The sequence below is a fragment of the Rhinatrema bivittatum genome, chromosome 2 (assembly GCF_901001135.1).
Source record: "Rhinatrema bivittatum chromosome 2, aRhiBiv1.1, whole genome shotgun sequence".
In the NCBI taxonomy this organism is placed as follows: domain Eukaryota; kingdom Metazoa; phylum Chordata; class Amphibia; order Gymnophiona; family Rhinatrematidae; genus Rhinatrema; species Rhinatrema bivittatum.
In genome coordinates, this window is record NC_042616.1 from 194,803,583 (window position 1) to 194,830,933 (window position 27,351).

General features: G+C 41.9%; 1 protein-coding gene across 1 annotated transcript in view; it reads right to left on the reverse strand.

Moving 5' to 3' along the window:
• Window positions 1-27,351, reverse strand: part of LOC115084307 (diacylglycerol kinase beta-like) — a 450,875-nt gene that overhangs the window by 290,330 nt on the left and 133,194 nt on the right. The window contains exon 7 of the mRNA XM_029589001.1: window positions 10,656-10,730. Within this exon, the coding sequence (XP_029444861.1) occupies window positions 10,656-10,730 (75 nt within the window). The remainder of the gene's footprint in view (window positions 1-10,655; window positions 10,731-27,351) is intronic.

A 27,351-nucleotide genomic window follows, 5' to 3' on the forward strand; every position in this document is an offset into this window, starting at 1 on the left:
CCCAAGCGGTAGAGGCAAGGAGCCCTTATGTGCAAGCCCTGACCCCAGTTAGATGGGAGTGACTAGCATTGGGTCTTAGCCTTTCTCCCAATAGGTGTGCAGCTGTTACGTTACACCAGGGTTTCAAGGAAGGTTTCAGAATCCCATATGAGGGTCCTCTGAATCCCACCCAGCACACAAATGCACACTCCACAACCAGGTTCACTGGACTTAGTGAGAGAGAAGCTGGCAATGGAAATTAGTCTACGGAGGGTAGCAGGCCCCTTCCACCTCCTGCCTTTCGACAAGATGGTCTTGTCACCTCTAGCAGTGGTGCCTAAGAAAGAGCAGGGTAAATTCAGGCTGATACACAATCTCTCCTACCCAATGGGTTGGGCTGTGAATGACTTCATCCCACTGGAGACATGTATGGTCCACTATGATTCCTTCGACAGTGCACTCAACCTCCTCAGGGTCAGTGGGGAAGGGGCTCTCAAGGTTAAGGTTGACAGAGTCCGCTTTCCTGCTCTTGCCAGTGCATCCGGAGGATCTTTACTAGGGTTCTAATTCAAGGGCACTTATTACTTTAATAAATGCATGCCCATGGGGTGCTCGGTTCTGTGTGTGCACCTTCCTACATTGGGAGTTGTCCCCACACACGGGCCTGACAGGAATCATTAGGGATGTGAATCGTTTTTTGACGATTTAAAATACCGTCCGATATATTTTAAATCATCAAAAATCGTTAGAGGCGCGATACAATAGAAATTCCCCCAATTTATCGTCAAAAATCATAAATCGGGGGAGGGGGGAGGGGAAGGGGGAGGGTGGGAAAACCGGCACACTAAAACAACCCTAAAACCCACCCCAACCCTTTAAAATAAATCCCCCACCCTCCCGAACCCCCCCAAAATGTTTTAAATTACCTGGGGTCCAGTGGGGGGGGTCCCGGTGTGATCTTCCACTCTCGGGCCACGGCTGTGTTAATAGAAATGGCGCCGGTGCTACCTTTGCCCTGTCATATGACAGGGCAAAGGTAGCGCCGGCGCCATTTTGGTTCCTGTCCCCCGACATCACGAGCGCAGGAGATCGCTTCCGGACCCCCACTGGACCCCCAGGGACTTTTGGCCAGCTTGGGGGGGCCTCCTGACCCTCACAAGACTTGCCAAAAGTCCAGCGGGGGTCCGGGAGCAACCTCCTGCACTCGTTGCCGTATTGCAAAATGGCGCCGGCCGTATGTTTTTTTTTAAATCGTGTAAATCATAAATCGGGGGAGGGCGGGAAAACCGGCACACTAAAACAACCCTTAAACCCACCCCGACCCTTTAAAATAAATCCCCCACCCTCTCAAACCCCCCCCCCCAAATGCCAGCGCCATTTTGCAATACGGCAATATGGCCATACGGCCAGCGCCATTTTGCAACACGGCAATATGGCCGGCGCCATTTTGCAATACGGCAAATACGATTCGAGTGCAGGAGGTCGCTTCCGGACCCCTGCTGGACTTTTGGCAAGTCTTGTGGGGGTCAGGAGCCCCCCCCCCAAGCTGGCCAAAAGTCCCTGGGGGTCCAGCGGGGGTCTGGGAGCAATCTCCTGCTCTCGTGACGTCGGGGGACAGGAACCAAAATGGCGCCAGCGCTACCTTTGCCCTGTCATATGACAGGGCAAAGGTAGCGCCGGCGCCATTTCTATTAACGCACCCGTGGCCCGAGAGTGGAAGATCACAGCGGGACCCCCCCACTGGACCCCAGGTAATTTAAGACATTTGGGGGGGTTCGGGAGGGTGGGGGATTTATTTTAAAGGGTCGGGGTGGGTTTTAGGGATGTTTTAGTGTGCCGGTTTTCCCGCCCTCCCCCTTCCCCTCCCCCTTCCCCCGATTTACGATTTTTGACGATAAATCGGGGGAATTCCTATTGTATATCGCCTCTAATGATTTTTGACGATTTAAAATATATCGGACGATATTTTAAATCGTCAAAAAACGATTCACATCCCTAGTTGTAAATAATTAAATGTGAAGGATTAGAGTGCACACTAATGGGTTTGTGTTAGCATGCACTAACGTGAGCTAGTGCGCGCTAACTCCCATTAGTATGCGCTAAACAGGAAACGATTCTATACGGAAAAAAAAATGCCGATCCGCGGGAATAAGAACCTTTCCCGTGGCTACATGAAACCAAAAACGATTGGGCACCCGATGCACATCTCTACTTGATAGTTTTGACGCTTCTTTCATCCATCCCAATGCAGCACATGTAATCAACACCCCTTTTGAATCCTGCGCCCCGCATCGATTATCCTGCAGTGCACATGGCACAGCTGTGTCCAGTCCCTATGAGGCTTGTCCGGATTTTACCTTTTGATGTTCTGATTCGGAGCAATGTTTCTTGGCCTTGGTTCTACAGAAGAGGAATGGCTAGGAACCTTATGAGTTTTAACTTGTAGGTCTGGGGATTATTGAATTGAACATTCTGGAGTGGGCGCATACGTTCCCGAAGCCAGTGAATGTTTTTCTCACTCCTGGAGGCTGGCAATTTTTGTGGCCCTTTGACTCTGGGATCTGAGGGACATGCGTCTGTAGTCCCTGCATGATGCTTGGTCATGGTCTGGGCCCAGGGAAATATAACAATAATTGTGATGGTCAATGATGGACATTATATGTCCATACTGGGTAGGGTACTTGCCAGGTTCTTGTAGCCTGGTTTAGCCACTGTTGGAAACAGGATGATGAGCTTGATGGACCCTTGGTCTGACCCAGAATGGCAATTTCTTATGTTCTAATATATAAAGCCCGGTTTTTTTGAAGACATTTTAGCACTGAAAAGTGTTGCTTGGGAGTCACTAGAGTGAACCAGAAAATTCTGAAGAGAGAGAAGAGAAAACAACATCCTTGCCTGAGTGTGGCAAAAAAGTAACTGAAGAGAGTGATGATGCGCTGTGTGCGGGAAGTGCCGCATAGGTGCAGCACACAAAAACTTTGAATCTTGGAAAAGAATGTCCACTAGAGTGTGTCGTAGGTGACATCATCCAAATAGCAGGGCTTATCAACGGAAAAAGTAAAAACATTCATAATATAATACAATAAAACAAACATTAGAACAAAAAAAAAATACAATTAAAAACATGATCAAACAATTTCCTTATCCAACTGGACTACATAGACTACTTAAAAATGTGTATGCTTCTCAAAATAAATGAGCCTTTGTTTATGGAAAATAATCACATCAGTGGTCAAACAACTCTAATGGCAAAGAATTCCATATATTAGATCTTACTACAGACAGGGACCTACACTGAGTTTCTTTTAAATGGGCTCCTTTCAAGATGGCATTTTCAACAATTTTCTTTTTTTTTTTTTTTTTTTGCAGAACAGAGAACAACAGGGGATTCATAACTATTAAACAGATCAGCCAACTAGAGGAAAGCTAACATTTTTCTATTTAAATATTAAGACTAGGAGCATGAATTTAAGCCTTTGTTCAACTGGTAATCAGTGCAATTCTCTAAAAAATCCAGTCACATGTTCCCAATCTGTCTTTCCAAAGATTCATCTTACTGCTGAGTTTTGTTATTCATGAAGTGCCTTTACATATATCTTCGGTAACCCAACATAAAGACAATTGGAATAATCCAGAGAAGTTAATATGGGGGGTGCTGGAGATGGAAGACAATTGGGAAAGAAAGGAGGGGTAGAAAGAAAAGGGAACCTAGAGGTTGGGTACTACTGGGGGGAGAGAGGGCTTGAAAACAACTAGGGATAGGAGGAGACTTGAGGACATTGGGAGGATGAAGGACCGCCAGGGTAGAGAGAAGGCAGCTAGAGAGAGAGGAGGATGGCTAGAGATCGAGTACTAGCAGAGAGGGAAGTAAGGCTGGTGATTGAGCACTGGAAAGAGTGGCACTAAAATTCCTAGCTATGGCATTGGCATGGGTAAAGATGCTAATAATAGAGAATTATCGTGCGGCCCGATCGGGTTTTTTTGTTTTGTTTTTTTTAATCGGCTGCGCCCGAGTCAATAAACAAAAAACCCACCCCGACACTTCAAAACAGTTCCCTTAGGTTCCCCCATCCTCCCGACCCCCCCAAAATGTTTTAAATTACCTGGTAGTCCAGTGGTGGTCCCAGGAGCGATCTCCCGCTCTCGGGCCGTCGGCTGCCACTAAGAAAAATGGCACCGATGGCCCTTTGCCCTTACCATGTGACAGGGTATCCGTGCCATTGGCCGACCCCTGTCACATGGTAGGAGCACTGGATGGCCCGTGCCATTTTTAAAGATGGCGCCGTCCATCCATTACTTCTGCCATGTGACAGGGGCCGGCCAATGGCACAGATACCCTGTCACTTGGACGGGTAAAGGGCCATCGGTGCCATTTTTCTTAGTGGCAGCCGATGGCCGGAGAGCGGGAGATCGCTCCCGGGACCACCACTGGACCACCAGGTAATTTAAAACTTTTTTTTTGGGGGGGGGGCGGGAAGGTGGGGGAAGCTAAGGGAGATGTTTTAAAGGGTCGTGGTGGGTTTAGGGATTGTTTTTGTGTGCCATTTTTCCCGCCCTCCCCCAAAATGATAAGAGAACCCCATGAACAATTTCATAGGGTTTTCCTAACGGTTTTAGGAAGCCCCCGATTTCTGACGACTTTGAAAATATTGTACGATATTTTCAATCATCAGAAATACGATTCACATCCCTAGCTAATAATGTGAAGTTGCGTTTAACCTGAGTCAGTTTAAGGGCTGAAATAATGTATATGAAATTTTATATTATATATATTCCATCATCCAAATGGCTGATGTATGCATGACCACAAGAGATGCTAAATTCCCATAAATAGCAATTCTTTCATTTAAAAAAATGTATCAGAAGTTTAAATATAATAAGAGTAATAATGAAATTCCTTTGTGCAGGTGAAATGCTATTTTACCCTTGGAAATGGGTTGTTTTTTTTGATGATTGCTTATCCTCTATATTTCAGCAACATGGGTATTTTTATCTGTGTATTTTTAGAGGCATTGCCAGAGAAGGATTAGGTCAGGAGAGGTGCTTACAAGGGTAGTTTTTCCTAAAACAGTGCCTGACATAAAGCAGGTACAGATTTGCACAAGTACTTTTTGTGGGGCAATAAAGCAAAACTGCCTGTGTAATTTTCCTTTCACTATTTTAGCAAATCCTTAGGGAAGAAACTATCAACAGCATTTGCTTGGCCCTTATTTTTTCCTGCTATTGCTCTAGTTTATGGAGAGACTTTTGATGGCATTTTAGAAGTGATTGATATTTTGCTATAAGAATAAAAATGTTCTTCTTATTGTTTCTTAGGGTAATACATACCTCACAATGCTTTTAAAACATGAAAAAAGTGTGTTTGTATGCAAAATGTGTCTGTTTTTGTATTCATCACACTCCTCTGAAAAGTGATGAGAGGGTGAAATTCTGATATTGAATTCAATGGCTTAGACGGGGGAGTTTTCAAAAACGCTACACAAAACAACTCAAAAGAAAGAGATTTATTTCCAGTTTCCTCTAATCCTCCATGAGTCCAAATATAAGGTAGCATGGTAATATATTTTATTCAACTAGACATAACATCATATGGGTAACCCACAGGTATAAATCGTATGAATAAATAATATATAAATACCTGTGTATAATTTAACTCAGTTTTATTATTGCTCTTTTAATTTAACACATATACAATTCGCAATTTATATTAAAACCAATAATATCACTCATACCACATTCACACATGCACATTCACATACCACAAAAAAAGATATTGCACCTAATTCTAATACAGTAATTCACCTATTACCAACATATTAAAATACATCCTACATTATTACAATCAGAAAGCACCAATTTTATATTGTATATTCCATTTATCATCCAACCCACCCTTGTTTCTTATTGATCTCTCTCTGAATATCCTTTTAAACACCTCCCTCTCAGTTCCCTGTTGTATTCAATACTTTATTATAAACTCCCGACGAAAAGCTTCCATTTCACCAAGGAGGTTTCCTCAGGGGATCGTTATCCACTCGTTACTTTCATTAGAAAAGCCGGGAACTTCTCTATATAATTCATAGGGTGCGTGTTGCTTGTGCCGTCTGTGATAAAACACAATCCTAAATACATAAATGTTTAATTATTAATAATTAAAAAATGTATTAAATTTAAATTTAAAGATAAACTATTTATCCAGTCACTATCCTTGAAAACCAACGGAATGCTTACCTCTATTTTACTCCATACAACTCCTTAACATTGCTATTGTGAATTATTTTCCACGTTGTTTCACAACCTACCAATCCATCAGAAAAAAGGCATTAATCCACCGCTAAATACCACACAACTCCATTAAACTTCATTCTTGCATATATACTAACCTGCCCGGGGGAATTTATTTTCACCCCTATGTTAAACACCACTCACTTCATAAGTCGGCGTTTTCAAACCTCAATCCTTAGTAGACAACACTGCTTCATACGTCTTCAAAACCGCCGCTTTCACTCCACACCTTCAGACAAAATATCTTCAAACTCTATCGGCTATCATGCTGCATTCCCATCTATAATACATAGTAATTCTTATATCTACTAATAACTAGCATTTTGCTTAACACTTCTTCTATATTAAGCAACAAAGTCAGCTCACCATCAAATATGCCGTCCACAGTACTCCATTTTTCCAAAACGCCGCAAATGCGCACTACTTCCTATCCACACCCTTATATTTTAAATATCCCTCCTCTCACTTGTATTGGATACCACTGCATCACCTGATTTTCAATCCGTCAGCAAGCTCCACCTCCCAACACAAGATAGCTATAACCACACTAAAGGAACGCATTCCATTCTATTTTTGAGTTTAAACCACCAGGAGTCAATGTCCCCTACTGGAATATATATCGCTGTTCCTTCTTCGTTAGTACTGTTGATATATTTTCTCCTCTACTTAGCTCTACTTGGTTGAGGGCACAGAATCTTAAATCCTGAACTTCATGCTTTTTCTCCCGCCAATGCTGTACCAACGGGGCATTTTCTCTCCGTGTACGTATATTACTGAGATGCTCAATAATTCTCGTTTTCAATTTTCTTTTTGTATGCCCTATGTAATACAACCCGCAGGGACATAAAATCACATAAATAACTTGAGCTGACTCGCAATCAAATTGCCTAGGCAAATAATATATACGGCCTGTAGATGGAATTATCAAAGAAATTGTCATGTATACCTGAGGGCATACTATACAATGTCCACATTGATGTTGACCCTTCCAATCATATAATAACCTTGGTATGGGTAAAATCGTGGAGGTTAACATATCCCTCAAAGAACGTCTCTTTTTATAAGCAAAAATAGGAAATTCCTTAAACACTCCATCATCTTTAATAATAGCCCAGTGTCGATATACTATATCTTTAATTTGTTTCACTTGAGAAAAAGGCAGCGCGCATACCATCCTAGTTAATGGAGTTTTATCACCAGTTATCAATAAGTTCTCTCTGTTCGCATAAAGCGCCCATTTGTATGCTTTTTTGACAATCTTCCTCTTATAACCCCTTTCCATAAATCTATGAACTAGCTCTAATGATTTCAGTTTGAATTCATTTACTGTAGTACACAATCTTCTCAATCTCAAAAATTGACTGATTGGAATATTCTCCTTGAGACGTCTTGGGTGAAAGCTAGAGAATTCTAAAGTGGTATTCCTGTCAGTTTTCTTTCTATAGATTGTTGTATGGAGTTTTCCTAAATTTTTATAAACATACAAATCCAAGAAAGATACCCGCTGTTGACTGATAGTGAATTCAAACACTAAATTTTCATCCAACGTGTTAATCCATGTTTTGAATTCCTCCAACCTGTCTCTACTACCGACAAATATACAGAAAATATCGTCAATAAAACGTTTCCATATCCTTATCTCCCTCCAAAATTGAGAAGCATAAATAAATCTTCTTTCAAAATTTGCCACATATAAGCATGCCACCGATGGGGCTATCGGTGACCCCATCGGTATACCTTTTATCTGGTGATAATACTGTCCATCAAATTGAAAAAAACTCTTCTTCAATACCACCTTAGCTAATTGAATACATAGTTGTTTCTTTTTATCCGAATAATCCAATTCATTCATAATAGCTTCCACAATATTAATTGCATCATCCTGCGGAATATTGGTGTACAGTGAGGAAATATCCGCTGTCACCAACCACCACTCATCCTCTATGTCATCATGCTGTTCTAAAGATCTAATGAAATCCGCTGAATCTTTGATATAAGACGGTATTGTCTGTACACTTGGCTGCAATAGGTGATCAAGATATTTCGCTACAGGTTCAAATAAAGATCCGATTCCGGACACTATAGGTCTTCCGGGTGGGGATACCAGACTCTTATGTATTTTTGGGACTACATAAAATACAGGGCATACAGGAGAGCTCTCATACAAGTAATCTGCTAATTTGTTGTCTATAACTTTCTGTTTAACCGCCTGTTGTATCAATAAGTGCAGCTCAATCTGAAGCCCCTCAGTTGGATCACTATCCAAAGGGTGATAAAAGTTAATATCAAATAATTGGCGATTAACCTCATCTGTGTATTGTGCTCTATCCATAATAACCAGCGCTCCTCCCTTGTCCGCCGGCTTTATCACTATACAGGAATCCTGCCCCAATTTTTGCAAAGCCTTTCTCTCATCCCATGATACATTACTGTATACGTACGACTCCCGTTGTTCTAATCTGTTCAAGTCACTTAGTACCAAATTTTCAAAAACAACTAAAAAAGGGTCCTGCGGTTCAGGAGGGACCCATTTAGAGCATTTAACAAATTTTGACCTTTGATTATAATCTGTAGACTCAGAATCATGCTTAATAGAAAAAAATCTCTTTATTTTTAATCGTCGAAAAAACTTATACAGTTCAATCCGAGTCTCAAATGGATCATAGTCCACAGTCGGAACAAAACTTAACCCCTTATTCAATATTCCTCTTTCCACAGATGTCAACTCACGTGATGATAAATTTACTACAGAACCATGGGACATTGATATCGCTTGTTCTATCGGGGGAATCGCTGACTCTTGAAACGGTAACCCGTATTCCAATTCCTCCTGCCTCCCCGATTCTGTGATCGTAAAAAATGCGGATTTTCCTCATTCCCAAAGTAATGTGAAGTACTATTATATTGATTCCCAGCACTGGCATATTGATTACCTCCCCTATTCTGCTGAACTCCTCCATCATTTACCGAATACCCTCCTCTAAATATCCCTTCTGTAGGATTAATCAATGGCTGGGCAAATGCAACCGATTTTTTCGGTCTCACATCTACTGGCACTACTTCATCATCTGAGGAACTCTCTGATGATGAAAATGTTTTACTTCCCCCCTTTTTTTTACCTTGCTTGTCCATCCACGGATAAACATATCCCGAAGTATAATCCGTTTGATCACGAAAAAAATTTTTCATCTTAAACTCCTTAGTCTCTAATTTAAATTTTTCCATTTGTTCCTGTATTTCTTCTATTTGCTTATCAATTACTTCTTTCTGAGATGTTTCTTGTAATAATTTTAACTGAGCCTCCACTTCATTCTCTACTTTGCTGAGACATTGCTGGGTACGTTCTATAATCAAAATCATCAGATCATATGAACACTTATTTAATATCGCGTTCCATTTACCCACAAATTCCTCCTGATCTGCAAATAATAACGGAGCTTTAATCATTCTTAATCCCCTCGGTATCCGTTGAATCTTACAATATTCTGATAAATATGAGGCATGCATTTCCATTCTTATATACTTTTTTCTTAAAGCTACATAATCATCTATACTTCCCTTCATAACGGTAGCTGATGTGTTGTCAAATAAATTAAAGTGAGATATTATAGTAGATGCTGCTTGCTCAGAAAAACTAAAAAAATTATCCATTATTTACTTACTTAACCAACAATTCTATATATATTTAGAAATGGTATAATATACAATGAACAAGTTCGGTAGTGACTGGAAAATACCCCTACATTGTAAGGTAACCACTAAGGTCAACTAGACAACAGGGAACTGAGAGGGAGTTGTTTAAAAGGATATTCAGAGAGAGATCAATAAGAAACAAGGGTGGGTTGGATGATAAATGGAATATACAATATAAAATTGGTGCTTTCTGATTGTAATAATGTAGGATGTATTTTAATATGTTGGTAATAGGTGAATTACTGTATTAGAATTAGGTGCAATATCTTTTTTTGTGGTATGTGAATGTGCATGTGTGAATGTGGTATGAGTGAAAGTATTGGTTTTAATATAAATTGCGAATTGTATATGTGTTAAATTAAAAGAGCAATAATAAAACTGAGTTAAATTATACACAGGTATTTATATATTATTTATTAAATATATTTTATTCACAATGAACAAGTACCATTCAGCCAACAATATTTTAAGTGCTGGAAATTTGGTGAATCAAGCCCTTAATTTCTCAACATTTTTTATAAATATGTCAGTATACAGCTAGAATTAGAATATATTTTGTCACTGTAAACATTATTGCAGTTTATCTTATTTAATGACAGGTAAATTGAAGGCCTACAAAAAGTGAGGAAAGCACATAGTCTGATGTGCTGAAAAGGAGGAGGAAAGGGATAGCAGAATTTAGTTTGCTGAAAGCTTACTGGGTTGAGTTCTGCGACATCCCATTCTAGATATTCAGCAACATGCATCATTTGACTGATGATATTTTCCAGCTCCTAAAATAAAACACACAAAAAAGCAAAACACATTTTATTCTAATGTAATAACCGACTTTAGTTTAAGGACTTGGCTCAAAATTGTTTTGCCAAATGCCCTATTTTCAGTATATATATATATATAGAGAGAGAGAGAGGGAGAGAGAGAGAGAGAGACTGAGAATGAATATTGCATCTAGGCTTTTAATAAAAATGATATATGGGTACCTAAATGATATATCCGTCAGATAGCCCTAAAAAAGGATAAGAAACACCACTAATATTTTAAAAGATTTGAAAGATACTTAATGTAGCAAGCTTTATTATACAATGATAAAGAATATCAAACTATTCAAAAGATAAAACTGGCACAATAACAAATATGCATATATTTATCACCTGTCCTCATTCACACCATTTCTAAACTCTCTACATAAAACACTGTCAAAATATGTACAGAGTGCTAATAATTAAACAATAAATCACTTACAATAGTGCTGGATCTAGTGAAGTGTAAATGAGTCACATGGATGGCATCTTTAAAACGAGGATATAGCTGAATCAACAGTACACAAGAAACGATACTTTGTAATTGTTTCACAGGAGTATTGTCCCAATGATGATTCTGTATTGTGTGTAGTCTCTGTTATACTTCTGCTTTGTCCTGTGTTCTTCCTGTCCCTACAAACGCATCTGTTTCGCCGTGGAAACGGCTTCTTCAGGGGAAAATATGGTTCATAACTATTCTTGCGATAATACCATGGACTGTATTTAGTGAAGAAAAATTGATCTCTTGTTGTTTATTCTACTGGAAAAATTGAATATTGTATATAGTAATGGTATTAATACCTGAATCTGGTTATTGTTTAAAAGATTTTTCAAACCAAACTTTTAAAGTAAGCATTTATCTAACCCTTAATTGTTGATTTTGCCAATTCAGTATCTCAAGACTTCAACTGTTGTTAATTAACAGCTTCCTAAATGCAGCATAATCCTCTGTGGATTTTCAATGTCTGAAAACAAAAGTATATATCTGATTGTTAGTTCTAATACCCCAGCTTGATTGGACTCTAACTAATGAGAACATTACATTTTTAAACTTCAAGAGTGTAAGATCATAACTTATGCCTGTCACTTCTTGCTAGTAGCCACAGTGATGCTGTGGATATAAGTGCGTTGCATTGCCCTCCCAGTACATTACATGGACTATTTTTTGTCTGTTCACCAAAGCTGTAGCAAGCTTGATTTCACGGCTTGAGTTTAACTAAGAAGTTATAAAGCTGTGTCCCTCCCAAAGAGTTGTGTTACCTTGTTAGCGTGCTGGAAGCGTTTACTTGTCCTTTTGCTGGAGCTGTATCTGGAGCAGACTTTAATGCCTTCTTGCAGTCCAAACGCTGTGATGTTAGTGTCACACCGGGGCTCTTAGCTGTTTGTATCCAGTGGTGATTTGTATATACCTCCCTTGACACCTGTGGAGAGCTTCAGACACAGGGCTCCTCAAAATCAATTTGTGTAAAGTTTTCTTGATCCCCTGTAGGTAGCTGCAAGCAGAGAACTTCTTAATAGTCTTGTCTTCCATTGTACATTTGTGATTATGCTGATTTGGTTTCCTTGTGTTATAAGAGTCTTTTTTTTGTCTGGAGGCAAAATTGTTTCCTGAGCCATCTAAGCTGTTTCAATGTGGTGATAATGGCCCAGCAGCAAATGAGTTAGCAGTTTAATGGTGATGAATGTGGGCTGCTTTGGACCTAAGGGTTACTGTTAGGAAACAGTCTTATTTTAAAAAATGCCTCTCATTCAATGGCTTTATTTAAACCTTTAGGGTGAGCTGTGTCCCATTGGTAGATGTATCTTTGTTCTCTTTTTTGTAATTCAAGGGAAATATCGCCCCCTCTTGTTGAAATGAATTGCTGTATAACAAAAAGTATTAAAGATTAGAATGATTATGTTCGATCCAATGCTGGACAATGAGGGCATCCATTTTCTTGGTACGAATGAGAGGTCGGGTAGGCTTCACGTCTGCCCAACCAAGATAATATAGCGCCAGGCTCGCTAATGCAAGCCTGGCTGGCGTCATGCAGGGGGGAGGGGAGCCTCAAGGTGGCCGGCCGGCCCCAGGCTCCTCGTGCATCCTGCTGCTTTTGGATTGGTGGTTCTTTTGAACCACATAGTGGTGGGAGCCAACTGGATCCTGTGGTGACTAGTTGGGAGGGGGAAAGAGGAGTTGGAAGAGAGACTACCTGATTTTTTTGGGTCTGTCTCTTTTCTCGGCCTGGCATCTGGTGCTGCATGAATCGACGTTCCGTCGGCGGGGGGATTTTTCTTCGACTCAATTCTTGGCAGGTTTCTTGTGAGCAGGTGCGGTGGTGGTGGTTCGAGTCGGCGGCAAATCGAGTGGGGCGATGGCATCTGAAGAAGCTGCGATGGCGTCAGGCGAGATGGAGGGTGCAGTGCCAGAGGAGCGCCATGGCGATTCGGGAGTGGAGCCAGTCAGCCCGGCGGTGAGTCCTGGGGGGAGCACGGCTAGGGGGCAGGTTGATGTTCCAGGGTGCGGGGGGCCAGGCTGCAGTGACTGGAAGAAAGGGGGGCTCGCGCAAGGCCTCTCTGCAGGCTCATCCTTGGTCAGGTCCCTCCCCTTCTCCTTCCCCTCGCGATAACTCTCAGCAGCCGGCAGCTCCGGTGCTCGTGCACATGGAGCTGTCCAGTGCTGAAACAGGCAGAGCTGCAGCGGTTGAGGCTGTGCTGCCTTCCTCTGGGTGCCTAGGCCCAGCGCTGGGCCTGTTACTAGGGTGGAACTAGCTGGGGGACATTTCTGTTAGGGAGGGGGGTAGAGTCAGTGGTCGGGCTCCCCTTGTGGGGCCTCCTGGATGGACTCCCTCAGGTTCCCCTGGGGTGGGTGCTTCTGGGGCTCCAGGGATGAATCCAGCTACCGATCCAGCTGCTGAGTGGTGGAATGCTGGCAGGTGTGCAGGACTGGGCTGGGGCCCAGGGGACAGCTGGGTCCGTATTTTCCTGCATGGTCAGAGGGCCCCTCACCATCATGGTACAAGCGGTCCGTCCGGTTGGTTCCCTGCTCCTTCGATCCCTCCCTGGGGTGTCAGGGTCGGGTCCTTGGAGGGGTGCTCAGACCCCATTCCCATTCCGGTGGGGGCCACAGGGTTGGCCTTACTTTTTGAGGGGTCTCAGGCGAGTCCGTATGGTTTCGGGTCTGCTGGGCCAGTGGCTGCAGCTGCTTCTTTGTCTCCACAGGTTCCTCAGGAAGATGAGCTGGCTGACGGTCCAGACCTTTGTGCAGGGAGGAGTGGTGCAATGATCCGATCACTGTGGCTACCAACATCCCAGGACCCGATGGTCCATCGTCTTGCGTGAGTGGTCCAGTCAGTGGGCAAAGTGTATATGGTTCCATGGTTCCAGCTCCTGTTGCATCTGGCAGCACCAGTGGTCCGAGTGGTTAGTTAGCGGTGACAGGGCAGAGGTAGCAGTGAGTCGGTTGCCAGTGCAAGTGGGGTGCCTACTGCTTCACCGGATGTGGTTCTGGAGCCCGCGGTCACCAGTTCGGGGGCCCCTAAGAAGCATACTAAGTCGCGGTGCAAGAAGAAGCGTTCCCATTCCAGCTCTTCCACTTCTTTCTCTTCCTCGGACTCGTCTGGGGCTTCGGAGCAGGGCAAGGGTCCACAGGGGAGGATCGGCAGTAAGCCTCTGGAAAGGGGGTCTCCTGCACTCGTTAGTCTATCAGAATTGTGGGAGGATGTTCCGAAATCCCTCCATCGTAAGGTCAGGCAGCGGAAGTACATAGATATCTTCACGCTGCTTGATGACCATCAGGGGAAGAGGAGAGAGACGAAAAGTCGGCATGAGGGCGATAGGCCGCAAAGTGGGGATTATCGAGTGGTGTGCAATGTGCTTAATTGGATACGCTCGTACCTTTGTCTGGCCAGTGTGGTGGGTCATCACCCCAAGTGAACCTGAGGGAGTCCTGGTGCACTGGGATACCCAGTATGGGCCGTTACTAGCATATGCTGATGCTATTTTGGATGCTAGTCGAGTGCACGAGGGATCGGTGTGGCTCAATTACGATGAGTGTTTCTGCGACTTAATGGAGGAGAATAAGTACATGACTTGGGGAACTAGAGATGTTGGCCTGTTGTTGACTAAGATGGATTCTAAACTGGGGTCTAATACGTCCTCTGAAGCAGGGAGGGCCTCCAGTACATCTGGAGTGCAGTCCTTTCGGTTCGTGGTGGGCTCTGCAGGTGGTGGTCGAGGGGGGGTTGAGTTCCCTGATGTATGTTGGAAAGTACAATTGGCAACGGCATGCATTTTCCCGACTGCAAGTTCAAGACGCATGTGCCAGTTGCAGACAGGCCACCCCTCCTCCAAGTGTCCAAAGTGAATGGGCAGTGGGAACCGGTGGTGGGGTCGTCCTAAGAACCCCCCTAAGTGAAATTTTGGGGGTAGCTCCTACCCTGTCCGTTTGGATGCTATGCTGTCATGGCCACTGAAGAAGCTGTTTCCACGGTGAAAACAGATGCGTTTGTAGGGACAGGAAGAACACAGGACAAGCAGAAGTATAACAGAGACTACACACAATACAGAATCATCATTGGGACAATACTCCGTGAAACAATTACAAAGTATCCTTTCTTGTGTTCTGTTGATTCAACTATATCCCCGTTTTAAAGAAGATTGCCATCCAAGTGACTCATTTACAATTCGCTAAGTCCAACACTATTGTAAGTGATTTATTGTTTAATTATAGCAATCTGTACATATTTGACAATGTTTTATGTAGATATCTATATCCACTATATATGCGTAACACTATAGAGTTTAGAAGTGGTGTGAATGAGGAATTATTTACAATTAACTAAGTCAAGCTCTATTGCAAATGATTTGTTCATTACTAGCAATCTGTACATATTTTGACAGTGTTTTATGTACATATCTATATCCACTATATATGTGTAACACTATAGAGAGTTTAGAAGTGGTGTGAATGAGGAATGATTTTGAATAGTTTTGATATTCTTTACCATTGTATAATAAAGCTTGTTACATTGAGTATCTTTCAAATCTTTTAAAATATTAGTGGTGTTACTTATCCTTTTTTGGAGTTATCTGATACACACAGACTGAAATATCTGGTTACTCACAGAAACTTTACATACCAGTAGATGAAATCATAGAGACTAAAAAGAATGTAAATCACAAAGGCCTCTATGCTTCAAAATTAAAGGGGTGTAAAAAGTTATGTACAAGAGTAAATGTAGAGTAAAAGTCAAAATTGGTTTTCCGCCAAACTGGATCATATCTCTTCAGATATTTAGCCATTTATGTGGTTCATTAATAGAGGCCTAACAGTGTAGCTGAAAATAAACTGAATACACTTGTTCTAATTTTCTAAGCACTGTTACCCCATTCTGGCAAAACAGCACTAAAATGAAAAAGAATAATTTAAATAAGTGAAATAAACATAATTTTTAAAAGCATTTTTATAATGTACAAAATATATTATAAATATTGCTGTTTAGGCTTCTTTATAAGATGATCGCAATACGTGTAGCATTTTCCACTCATTATCTCTCGGTTTTGCAAGGTGTTATTTTACAATTTGCTAAATTTGCAGTATAATCACTTTTTATTTTTTCCAACTGATAATACATTTTTCATTTCAGACATGCATTGAATTGATGCTTTGGTAAATAAAAAGTATGAGAATACAGAAGAATATGTTCAGTGAGAATGGGGACAACACCGAGGTAAGTATTTGAACTAATACACAGTGCAATTACTTTAGTCATTATGTACTTTATCTATTGGGCAGACAGGACAATACTATCCAGCCTATCGCATATACCCTCCTTTATAAAACAAATCATTAACCTTATCTCTTGACAAATCAATACAGACACACTCTTGTAGCTTGGATAGAGTAATAGGTGAGAAAGTTTGATGCAGTTAACATGAGGGCCAAAGTCTGCTTGTCTTTCCCTCATCCATAGTTCAATCCAGCAAATCCAGGATGTCTTATTTCTCTAACACAGAATCTGCTGGTGATACACAGAAAAAACACAACTGAATTGAAATTGACTGGTTTCATTTCTATAAACAGCTCTAGCCTTTATACCAGACGGTGAAAGTCTCTTGTTTATCAGCTTTGCAGAAAGTAGATGTATGGGTGCCTGGAATGGGCGAGTCAGATGGCATGTATGATCATAAACAGAAATAGGTTTGCAAAATACAGGTAACTGCAAAGGAAAAACAAGACATGTTGCAGAACTGTGCTCCACTGAATGCCATAAGCTGTTAAAAAGCACCTTAAAGCCTATCATTTTTCAGCAGGCCTTTTAATTAGTAGGATAGCAGGTGTTTCAGCCTAATTTTGTTTTCTGTTACTATCATCTTGAATGATATGATGATAGATTGATACTATTATTTTATATAGACTGTTTTACTTATGAATTTCTTTTATATAACTTGTCACAAACAGTGAAGTGAGCATGTAAGAATTGTTTATTATTATTATATTATAATTAATAATTAATAACTAATTAATAATTAATATTAATAATAATAATCATAAAAGCAATAACTCATTGACTGTGGGTGTAGGAGCCTAACTACATGTCAACATGGATTTTCTTATCCTAGTCATGGGAATAAATTCTTACCAATTGAGAGGAGGGTGATCTCCCTTTATTGCCTCTCAATTATTGTCAAAAACATGGATACCAGCCACAACAATAGTAGACACCTGCCTCCACCATGCCTAATAAGTAAAGAGTAAAGCATCATATCTTTCAGTGACAGACAGGGGCAGATTGAGGGAAAATAGTGGCCCGGGGGATTTTTCTCCATACTGGCCCATGGGTACCCAATTACATATACAATATAATTTACATATATAATTTACATATATATGTACACACCCCTATATTTCGGCATGGTCCTCCCATATCAACACAGTACTATTTGCCAAAACTCAAAGAATAACAACCCCACCTATGAAAAAGAATACCACAAATATTACACCAGAATCTAAAATATCAATACACCTCCTATCAGGAAAACAGAACAGGCCAAGCTACTACAGATCCCTACAGAGAAACCACATGCTAAAAGAATGCTTCATCTCAGTTTTTGCATGCAGAACCCAAACTCTCACCAAATACAGAATAAAGCCACATAAAGTATAAATAGAAATGTGCAGACAAAAACTAAACTATAAAATGTATCATGCCAGACTCTATACAGTGCAACAATGGAAAAACAAAAATGTCACCATTCCTCATGAAACAATCAATAAAATCAAAATATATAAATCATGAATCATAATTATAAAATCATACTAATAAAATAATTTCAAAACAGCTGATGAATAGAATATCCAATAATTAAAGACTCAAGCAAATTTTGAAACCTTTACCAAACACCAATAAATATTTCAAACAGCAGACACATCACATACTACCCAATAATTAAAATGGTAGTCAATCAAGAAAAATGAACTTAAAAAGCCACCTTTACTTACCCTCTCCAGCAGTTCTCCTACTTCTTTCCCTTGCAAGCCACACCAGAAGCAGCAGTAACTGCTGAAGCTGTCCTCACAGTCCTCTTCCTTAGGGACCACAACCAATCTCTTCTCTCTCTCACACACACACACACCAGTCATACCCTCAAGACCAGTTTCTGTCTCTCACACACCAATCATCTCCCCAAACAGTCTCTCTCTCTCTCTCTCTCTCTCTCTCTCTCTCTCTCTCACACACACACACACACACACACACACACACCAGTCAACTCCCTGATCAGTCTCACACATACACACGTCACCTCTCTGGCCAGTCTCTCACAATCACACAATGCTCTCACTCCCTCTTACACACAGGATTTCAATCACACACATGCTCTCTCTATTCACTTACACACAAGCTCTCAATCACACACATGTTCTATCTCACTTACAAACAGGCTCAATCACATACATGCCCTCTCTCACAGCCACAAGCCAGCCAAAAACATGCTCCATCTCTCTTGCACACACACACTGACACACAGAAGCACTCTCCCTGTCTCACGTACACATTACACTCTCACAGAAGCACCTTGCTTTCAGACTTGCAGCATTTTTCACTTTTACTAAAAGTGAAAGTGATGATCCCAACCATTAAATAAGAAAACCACATTCCTATCAGAAGGTGTATTGACACCCTTCCTTCAGGTTCTGTCCTCCCAAGGGACAGCCACCCACACCATACAGCTTCTCTTGTTTTACGCTTTCAGGCAATAAAGCAAGTGTCTTTCTTCAAACTATCAGTCATATGATTATTCATGTGGGAGATATGGAACCGAAAGACATCCTTAGTCAACTTCCCATTTAAATGGGAAGATTCCAGTCTTAGTCATTTAAAAATATACATTTTCTAAAGGCTTAAAAAAAATAGCAAAACCATTTCAGATTGGAACTATTCTAGTCTTCATGCTTAAATTATGCTTAAAAAAAAAACCCAAACCCCACCTGGCATCAGTATCTTAAATTTGTAATTTTGCTGAGATGAATATTTTAAATACTTTAATTTTTTTTTTTTGCTTTAGTATTTGTCTCTACCCACTTTGCTAAATTTTATTTTCCAGAAGAGGTATGCTTAAAATTCAGTAATTTCATCTTTCATCCAACTTTTCAAAAGTTGAGCTACCAGCAAAAAAGTTGAGGTATATGTATTATCACATTTCATTTTTTTTTAAACTGGCAGATTCCTTTCTCACATACATAACACACACACACACAGAAACACCATTCCTTTCTCACACATCACATACACACATACACACACACACACAAGCACTGTTCCTTTCTCACATACACACAGAACCACCCTTCCGATCTAAGGCCCCCAGCTGAACAGCTGGTCTCCAGCGGCGGTTAGCAGCACCGGTGTTCACTTCTTTGGCCCCCCGCCGGCCTCTATTTTAATTTCTTCAGCCCTCCTGCTTGGGCTCCGGCGGGGGCCGAAGAAATTAAAATTGAGGCCGGCAGAGGACGAAGAAAAGAAGATGGGCGCCTCCCAGCCAGCTTCAAGCGGGGGCTGGCTGGGCGGCGCGCATCTTCTTTTCTTCGCCTCCACCGCCGCCAGCCTCGATTTTAATTTATTCGGCCCCTTGCCAGCTTTGTCTCTGGCGGGGGCTTGCTGGGAGGCTCCCATCTTCATTTCTTCGGCCCCTGCCGGCTTGGTCTCCCGCGGGGGCTGGCTGATCTTCTTTTCTTCGGCCTCTGCCGGCCTCGATTTTTATTTCTTCGGCCCCTGCTGGCTTGACTCCGGCGGGGGCTGGCTGGAAGGCACTGAGGCTGGGCTGAGGAAGAGCCACGCGGTCGAGACCACGTGACCAGCTAGACCAGCCCACCGGGGGAAGCCCGATCCCCCGATAGGCCAATCCGCCCCTGGTGAGAGACGGAAATTACTCTTTCACAGAAAGAAGATGGAATCTCTGACTCCAGAACTTGGGACAGGGAAAGAGATCACAGACTGGTGAGATAATTCGTTCTCATTGGGAAATTCTAGATAAAAGAATTGTCTGAGTAGGCTATTCCACAGTACCTAGTGCAACAAGGTATTTGTATAATGATAATAATGACAACAACAATAAACTGTTATTTACAGAATTTTCCTGTCATCAATTTTCCAAGCACATAATCCTCTAACAACACAACATAAATATCAAAGACCACAGCCTTATTAACATATAGAAACATGATAATATCTGAGCCAGCTAAAAAATATAAGATATGCCCACCCTGACACTTGGACAGCCCAGTCACATCCCTGAAAGTGGACTACTTTTCAGATTATTGTGGTCTTCAGGCATCTTCCATTGGCATGCCATAATCACCCAGGCCTCTGCCACACTAGTGAGGTCACCCACAGCTAGTAATTACCTGCAATCACACCCACACTACCATCATCTAATGCAAAAGACCCCAATCACACCAATGGCACCCCAAGGTCTCCCAGTGTTGTGCATTGTCAGCTGGACAAGTTGAATCCACACTGCCCTATATCCAGTAATGGCCTGGATATCCCATCCCCTTCTAAGATGTTACATAAGAAGCAAGCAAAAATTATAAGGATACAGCAAAAGACAAGAGGATAGGTGGGAGCGTTATACTATAGCAGGGTTGGCAAAGGAGAGAGAAGGACCTGTCTCACAATCTCTATCCCAACCTCTTTCACATGACAAACCACCCAACTCAGGAAGGACATTTTCACACTGCTTGGCATGTGCCACGCAAGGCCATTGTCACCATTATTTAACCCTCCCCCATCCTCAATATTACCCCCTTGAGTGAGGTAATAGTCAGCCACCTCCCCATAACCAGTGCCCCTATCCTCTGTGGTTATGCAGCCATAAGAGAAACTGCCTAATTAGCTGATTTCTACATAACTGACAACCTGCCACCTACTCAACATACCTGAAGCTTTCTCAACTCTTACTTTAATCTTCTGAAGAAAGCTACAGGGTGCCTACCTTCAATCTCAGCTCTATCTACTCCCGCTCATCTCCTACCCAGGTAAATAGCCAATAGAAAACAGGGGATGTGAGGGTTTAAGGTTGAGGCTGGAACAGATAAAAGCCTCTCTTTAATCAAACAGGATCTTGCACCTGCATATGTGGCAAATCCTATCCTATTTTCAAAGTCCTGGCTGTGTATTTGGAAGTCTGCAACTGCTGGTGTCTCACAGCTAGCAGAGAGTGTATTTAATTCAATACATAAAAGCCCTGACTGGCACTACTGCTGACAAGTTTCTAATTTGTGTTAATTCAACCCCTTTTTGTGTCTGCTATCATGTGCTCAATAGAGATGTGCAGTCGTTTGTAACAAAATAGAAATAAAGACGAAATTTCCTATTTCGTTGCATTTCGGGCAGAAAAAAAACAAACCTTTTTCCCATGAACTGCACATCTAACACAAAAAGAAACCCGCCCCAATCTTTCAAATTTAACTAAATGTAAAGCCCCCCAAGACTCACTCAATATCCCTGGCGGTCCAGTAGAGGGCCTGGGAGCTCAGAGCGATCTCCAGCTACTGGGGACCATCAGCTGCCAGTATTCAAAATGGCATTGGCGGCCCTTTGCCCTTACCATGTGACCGGGGCTACCAGTGCCATTGGCCAGCCCCTGTCACATGGCAGAAGCATTCAAAATGGCACCTGCAGCCCTTTGCCCTTACCAGATGACAGAGACTACTGGTGCCAAAGGAGGCAAAGGAGGAGGTCCATTAACTGCTATTAATCAATTTTATTTAGGAAATAGCCACTACTATTAATTGCATTAGTAGCATGGGATCTTCTTAGTGTTTGGGTAATTGCCAGGTTCTTGTGGCCTGGTTTTAGCCTCTGTTGGAAACAGGATGCTGGGCTTGATGGACCCTTGGTCTGACCCAGCATGGCAATTTATGTTCTTATGTTCTTATGTATAATTAATAGCATGAAAAACTGCTGATTTTAACACGTTTTAGTATACACACAAGCTCTTACATTCAGAAAGAGGACAAGAACTTCCTCAATAAAATATAAAGAAGATGGTTGCATTATTTCAATTAAAAACAAAAGTTTTGAACTGGAATGGTGCAACTACCTATTCTTGATCTCTTCATTGGTTACCTATAGCCTGATGTGTGAAATTTAAGATTTTATTGCTGCATTAAGATCTCAGAATTAAACCTATTAGAAGTAAGATCAAACTTGTTGGAGGTACCATCAGTGAGGCAGTACCACCTATTTGAAACAAAAGAGCGTACATTTGCTGTTGCTGGACCTGAGCTTTGGAACAGTCTCCCAAATGACATTTACTCTGAGGTTTCCATCAAGGCTTTCAGGAAAAAGGTTAAAGGCTTTTTATTTAAACACGCCCATTGTGATCACTAAGAGGTAAATGGCATGCTATATTCTGTCACCATTAGCAGTATTTTATTTCTCATGTGTAGAGGTCCATAATAATTTTGATTTATCTGTTATTTTTCTTGTTTCTATGTTATGTTTTATTTATTTTCATTTTACGAATCCATGTGCTACTTTATCTGTTCTATTTTATAATTGTCTTATTGTTTCAATGTAGTTTATTAAGTATGTTTTTATTGTATATTGCCAAGAAATATAGTGATAGGCAGCTTAAAAAATAAATAAATAAATTCCAGTTATGTTTATAACTTGTATGTCTTAACTTGATAAATTGTTGACTTGGTAAATGTTTTATTTGTATATTGTTTAAATATTGTTTAAAAACACAACGTGAATGTTTTCAATAAAATGACTTTTTTGCATAGTTAGAGGTATGAATCTTTATGTAAAAATATGCAGAGTTGCCACATATTTTCCATATAATCTTGAAAAATCTACCACAGGAAACTTGGGGGCACTGACCATAACCTATGTGCAAGTAGAATTTCTTCTCACAGGCACCCAAATATCAGAAGTCTTCTGTACCAAATACTATACATATATTTAAAGGCAAATACATTTATGTGGTGGGCATGTCAATTGACAGACTAACATCCTTCAGTCTCTGTGGTTTGCTTTTATTCCACTTTAAATTCATAAAGGCGCAGCGCTGGGTGACACAAGAGCTCCATGTGTAATCTTCACCGCACCAGAGCGCCAGAAGAGGGGAGCAGGGGACGCAGCCTTCCTCAGCATGTTGGGCATCATCGTCATGGCATTGGCACTTCATTATGACGTGATGATGATACCGATGCCACCCCCCCCCTCCCCAAGAGATGCAGGCAGCCAGGACCTGGGATGTCCCGACAGTGACCTGGGCAGAAAAGGGGTGGGTCGGGACAAGTCATTGGGCCATTTGAACCTCGTGGCTGTTTCGTGGGGCGGATGGAGCAACATCAGGGCATATCTACCTGGTGTGCCCTACCTCTGACCCTTTTGATTATTGCCCTCTGTGCTGCTGCCACCATTTTAGCATCACTGCTGCCTTTTGGGACTACATTGGTCCACTGCTGCGAAGTCCTCACTGAGAACAGGTAAGAAGTCTAGAGGACGTGAATGAATGTGGAAAAAAAGATTTGCATTCACAAAAAAGCGAGGAGTAGCTTGCTTTTTACGGCAGTTACTACCCCAAACCAAATAAGCCTGATACTTCACTTTCAATGCATATCCAGCATAGCTCTCTGCTTCAACGGCAGAGGAGAAAGACTGATACTTCACGCATATCCAGCATAGCTCTCTGCTTCAATGGCAGGGAGAATGAAGAAAAGTGGATCTATATACAGACAACCAACAAGGATTGAATTCTGAAAGACATGGTCATTTGCTGGGATAAGCTAGGTAGATTGGAATGAAGGCATACGTGTAAATGACAGGAAAGCCATGGGTAGTTAAAATGCAAATGCATGGCGCATCACATCCCAGAAAAAACTAGATCCAATTGAGCTGAAAGCTCAAAGGAACAGGAGCTAACTTTTGGGCGAATAAAAGAATATAAGAAATGGGCAGCTCCGCAGCACGGCGCCTGAGCGGAGCTGTTTCAGCCTGTTCGTTTCTTGGAACAGATGACTGCAGATAAAACCTCCCCTTCTCCTTGTCTCTCATTCTACTGCTGCTCTGTCTCTCATACAGGGTTAATAAAGTTGCTCTTTAGAGCCATTTTCTTTCCAGCTTCATCCCTGTTGGCCGAGGGTTCAAGACCCGCTGGTGAGTAGGTGCTGAATCAGCACTCCCACTCAAATTTAAAAAATAAAAAATCCTTTTACTATGGAGGAATGTAAACCAGTGAAGCTTTACCCCTGTTTCCTCTTCTCCTTCTGGTGATTGTGTGCTGGAGGTGGTGCCGATCCCCTCCAGTGGGACAAGGCATGTAGCGGCAGCCACCAATAGGGGGGGGGGGGGGTGTTTCCGTCTGTTTCGCGCCACATTCTTGTGTTTCCTAATGCACCCCGATAGTGCTGCTTCCCCATCATTTCCCGTTTTACCTTAGTGCAACCTCCAATGAACATTTTCCACTGCCACTTTCTAGCTGTCTGGAGGCTGCAGCAAAAAACACTGCCTCCGACGTGGCTGATGATCTCTGGAGCCGGCCCCCACGACATGCAGCTGTCTATGGCATGCCACCACTTTGGAGGCTCCTTCTTGATGCCGAGAAATCAGTAAGCAAGTCCAGGCCTGCTCTTAAATGGGAATGGCCCAATTTCCACCGCAACAAGTCAAAAAAAAAACAAAACAACAGCGTCTCTGGTGGCTGCAGTGCATCCATGATTTGCGTTCTGACTCTTCAGCATTCCCGTCAATTTTGCAGTATGTGAAGGGGACTGCGTCTAAGGCCACTCCCAAAGTTGAAGCTGCTTGTTAAAGCCGTTTGTTTTCTGCAAGGTAAAGCCACTTGTTTTATGCGAGGGGGAGGTTCTTTTATTCAGACGCGCACGCCCCCCTATTCCCTTCCACCATCCCACTTTGTGCCCTCCGGGGCTATCGCGTACAACGTCTTTCATGCATTCCTTGCAAATCCATGATTTCTCGCTTCTATCACAAATCTGCCACTGAAAACCAGTTTTCTCTTCTACCCTCTCACTGCTGCTCCGGGGCTCGTGCCTAGTATACACAGCTGATTCTCTCCGGCCACACTCCCAGCCTATGCAGTGTTATTGGCACCCTCCACCCTTATCAACGGGGAAATGATAATGGGGCCTCCGCATTCTGGCACGGGCTCACAAACTCATTGGGAGTTGTGCAAGTGAGGCTAGGATGACTCCAGCCCCATAGAGGTTACCATACCAAAGACACATTTGGCATGAAGCTACGTCTATAGAAATGTGCTAAGTGGAAGTAGTAACGTATGTTGTTGCCCCAAATATGTAGTGTCAATGGAGAATTGATGATGATTTCTAGGGCAAGGAGAGGGCTGAATTACATGTTCCTAACTTAGCATATGTACTACCTGCACTTGGCATCATCAAATGGTCACTGTCTGGCATGACCGTAATCTTGAAAGCTACAAGGTCCGCAGTCTTAAAGGGAGTTGAATTTTGCTTTATAACATAACAGATCCACAGTTTAGTGGTCCTGATTTAAAATCGTGTTTTCGTGGAAAGGATGATGATTTAGATGAAAGCTGAGTGTAGATTCTTAGATCTCTATCAACGTGCTGTAGGATCACTACTATCAAAATGTTTTATTTTCAGGCTTAGGAAACAATGGATATAAAGATCTCAGTTGATACAAACATTGCAGCTTACCTGTTAAAGGGTTCATAAACATAGAGACCATGTGACTGTCAGTCTTCATTAAAACAGTTTAAATTGATTCCTGCTTCGGTGATGCTGCAATGCTGTGTGCAATTTGCAGTATAAAAATGGGAATTGCATGCACAAGATGTGGTGTGGCAGTGATTAAAGTATGTGCCTGCACACAGTTCCTTTTTCTAGATGAAAGTTAGGAACACCTACACTCGTAACTATAATAAAGGCATTTCTCATTGCGAACCTTGGGTCAGGTCACCAGGTTACAAAGGGCACTTGATTAGCTCTAGCGGCTCTAATTGGTGCAGTACTTAAGACACTCTGCCCCCCAGAAAGTTGTGATTGGCAGTGGAAAACTAATTGTCTACAAATACAAATTAGTTCCTTCCTAAATTGTACTGCAGTAAGTGATGGTGTACAGCAGAGGGAAACACACTAGAACATCTTCTATTTCAATCACTTTACGATTACTTGGCCATGAGTGGGAAATGTTCTGAACTCTTCTGAGGTGAGGGAGAGCAGAGATAGCTACAGAAAGTTTGCCGATACGTAGAAGAAATTATGCATTTAAGAAAATCGTATTTCCCCATACACTCATTTGCAACTACGAATAGATTGTTGAGTGTTTCTTGTGTGAAGTGGCTTACTCAAGATAGAATGCTCCTGAATAGGTTTAATGATACCTACATAAAATTGCAAGGTGAAAATGTTCATTCAGACATGAATGTAAGATTGTATGTCTGTTTGCATTCAGAATTCTTTAAATTGGACTTTGTGGAGCAGTACTTCGCAGTAGTAAGGTTAATGCTAGGTGGAGTCAGGGAGAACCCTATCTCTGCATGACGCGCATTGGCCACGGACCTACCGTCACATCTCTGGCACTTCTTGCCCCAGTAACATTGGACAGGTTGAGACTAAGCTTTTCCGGTTTGCATTTGCATCGTCATTCTTCAGTAGCAATAGGCAAATTCTAGGCTATGCCCTCCTGGGTTGCATTCGCATTGGCATTCTTTGGAGCCTTGCATGTTGCATTCGTGCTGGCACTCTTTGGAGTTTTGCGTGTTAGCGAGTTTACAACCCCATTGCAGATTGTATCACAGCTATGTGGCTTAATGTGGTGTACTTTATGCCTAACATTCTCAATCCAGCCAAGACTGATTATGAGATCCATCCCTACACTGAAAAGGGGACAGTCTCTGACATCACCACAATAAATCCCCATTAAGCCATTTCGAGTTTTGGCAGTTTGTTAGAAAATCCACACGGAAGGAGAGCCTCAGAACAAATGTTTCGGCACTCACTCATTCCACACGCTAAGATCTAAGCTCCTTCCACTCATTGCTATCATCTGATGTCATCCAATGTTGTTCTGCATGGATATTCAGCCACTCATTCGTCACA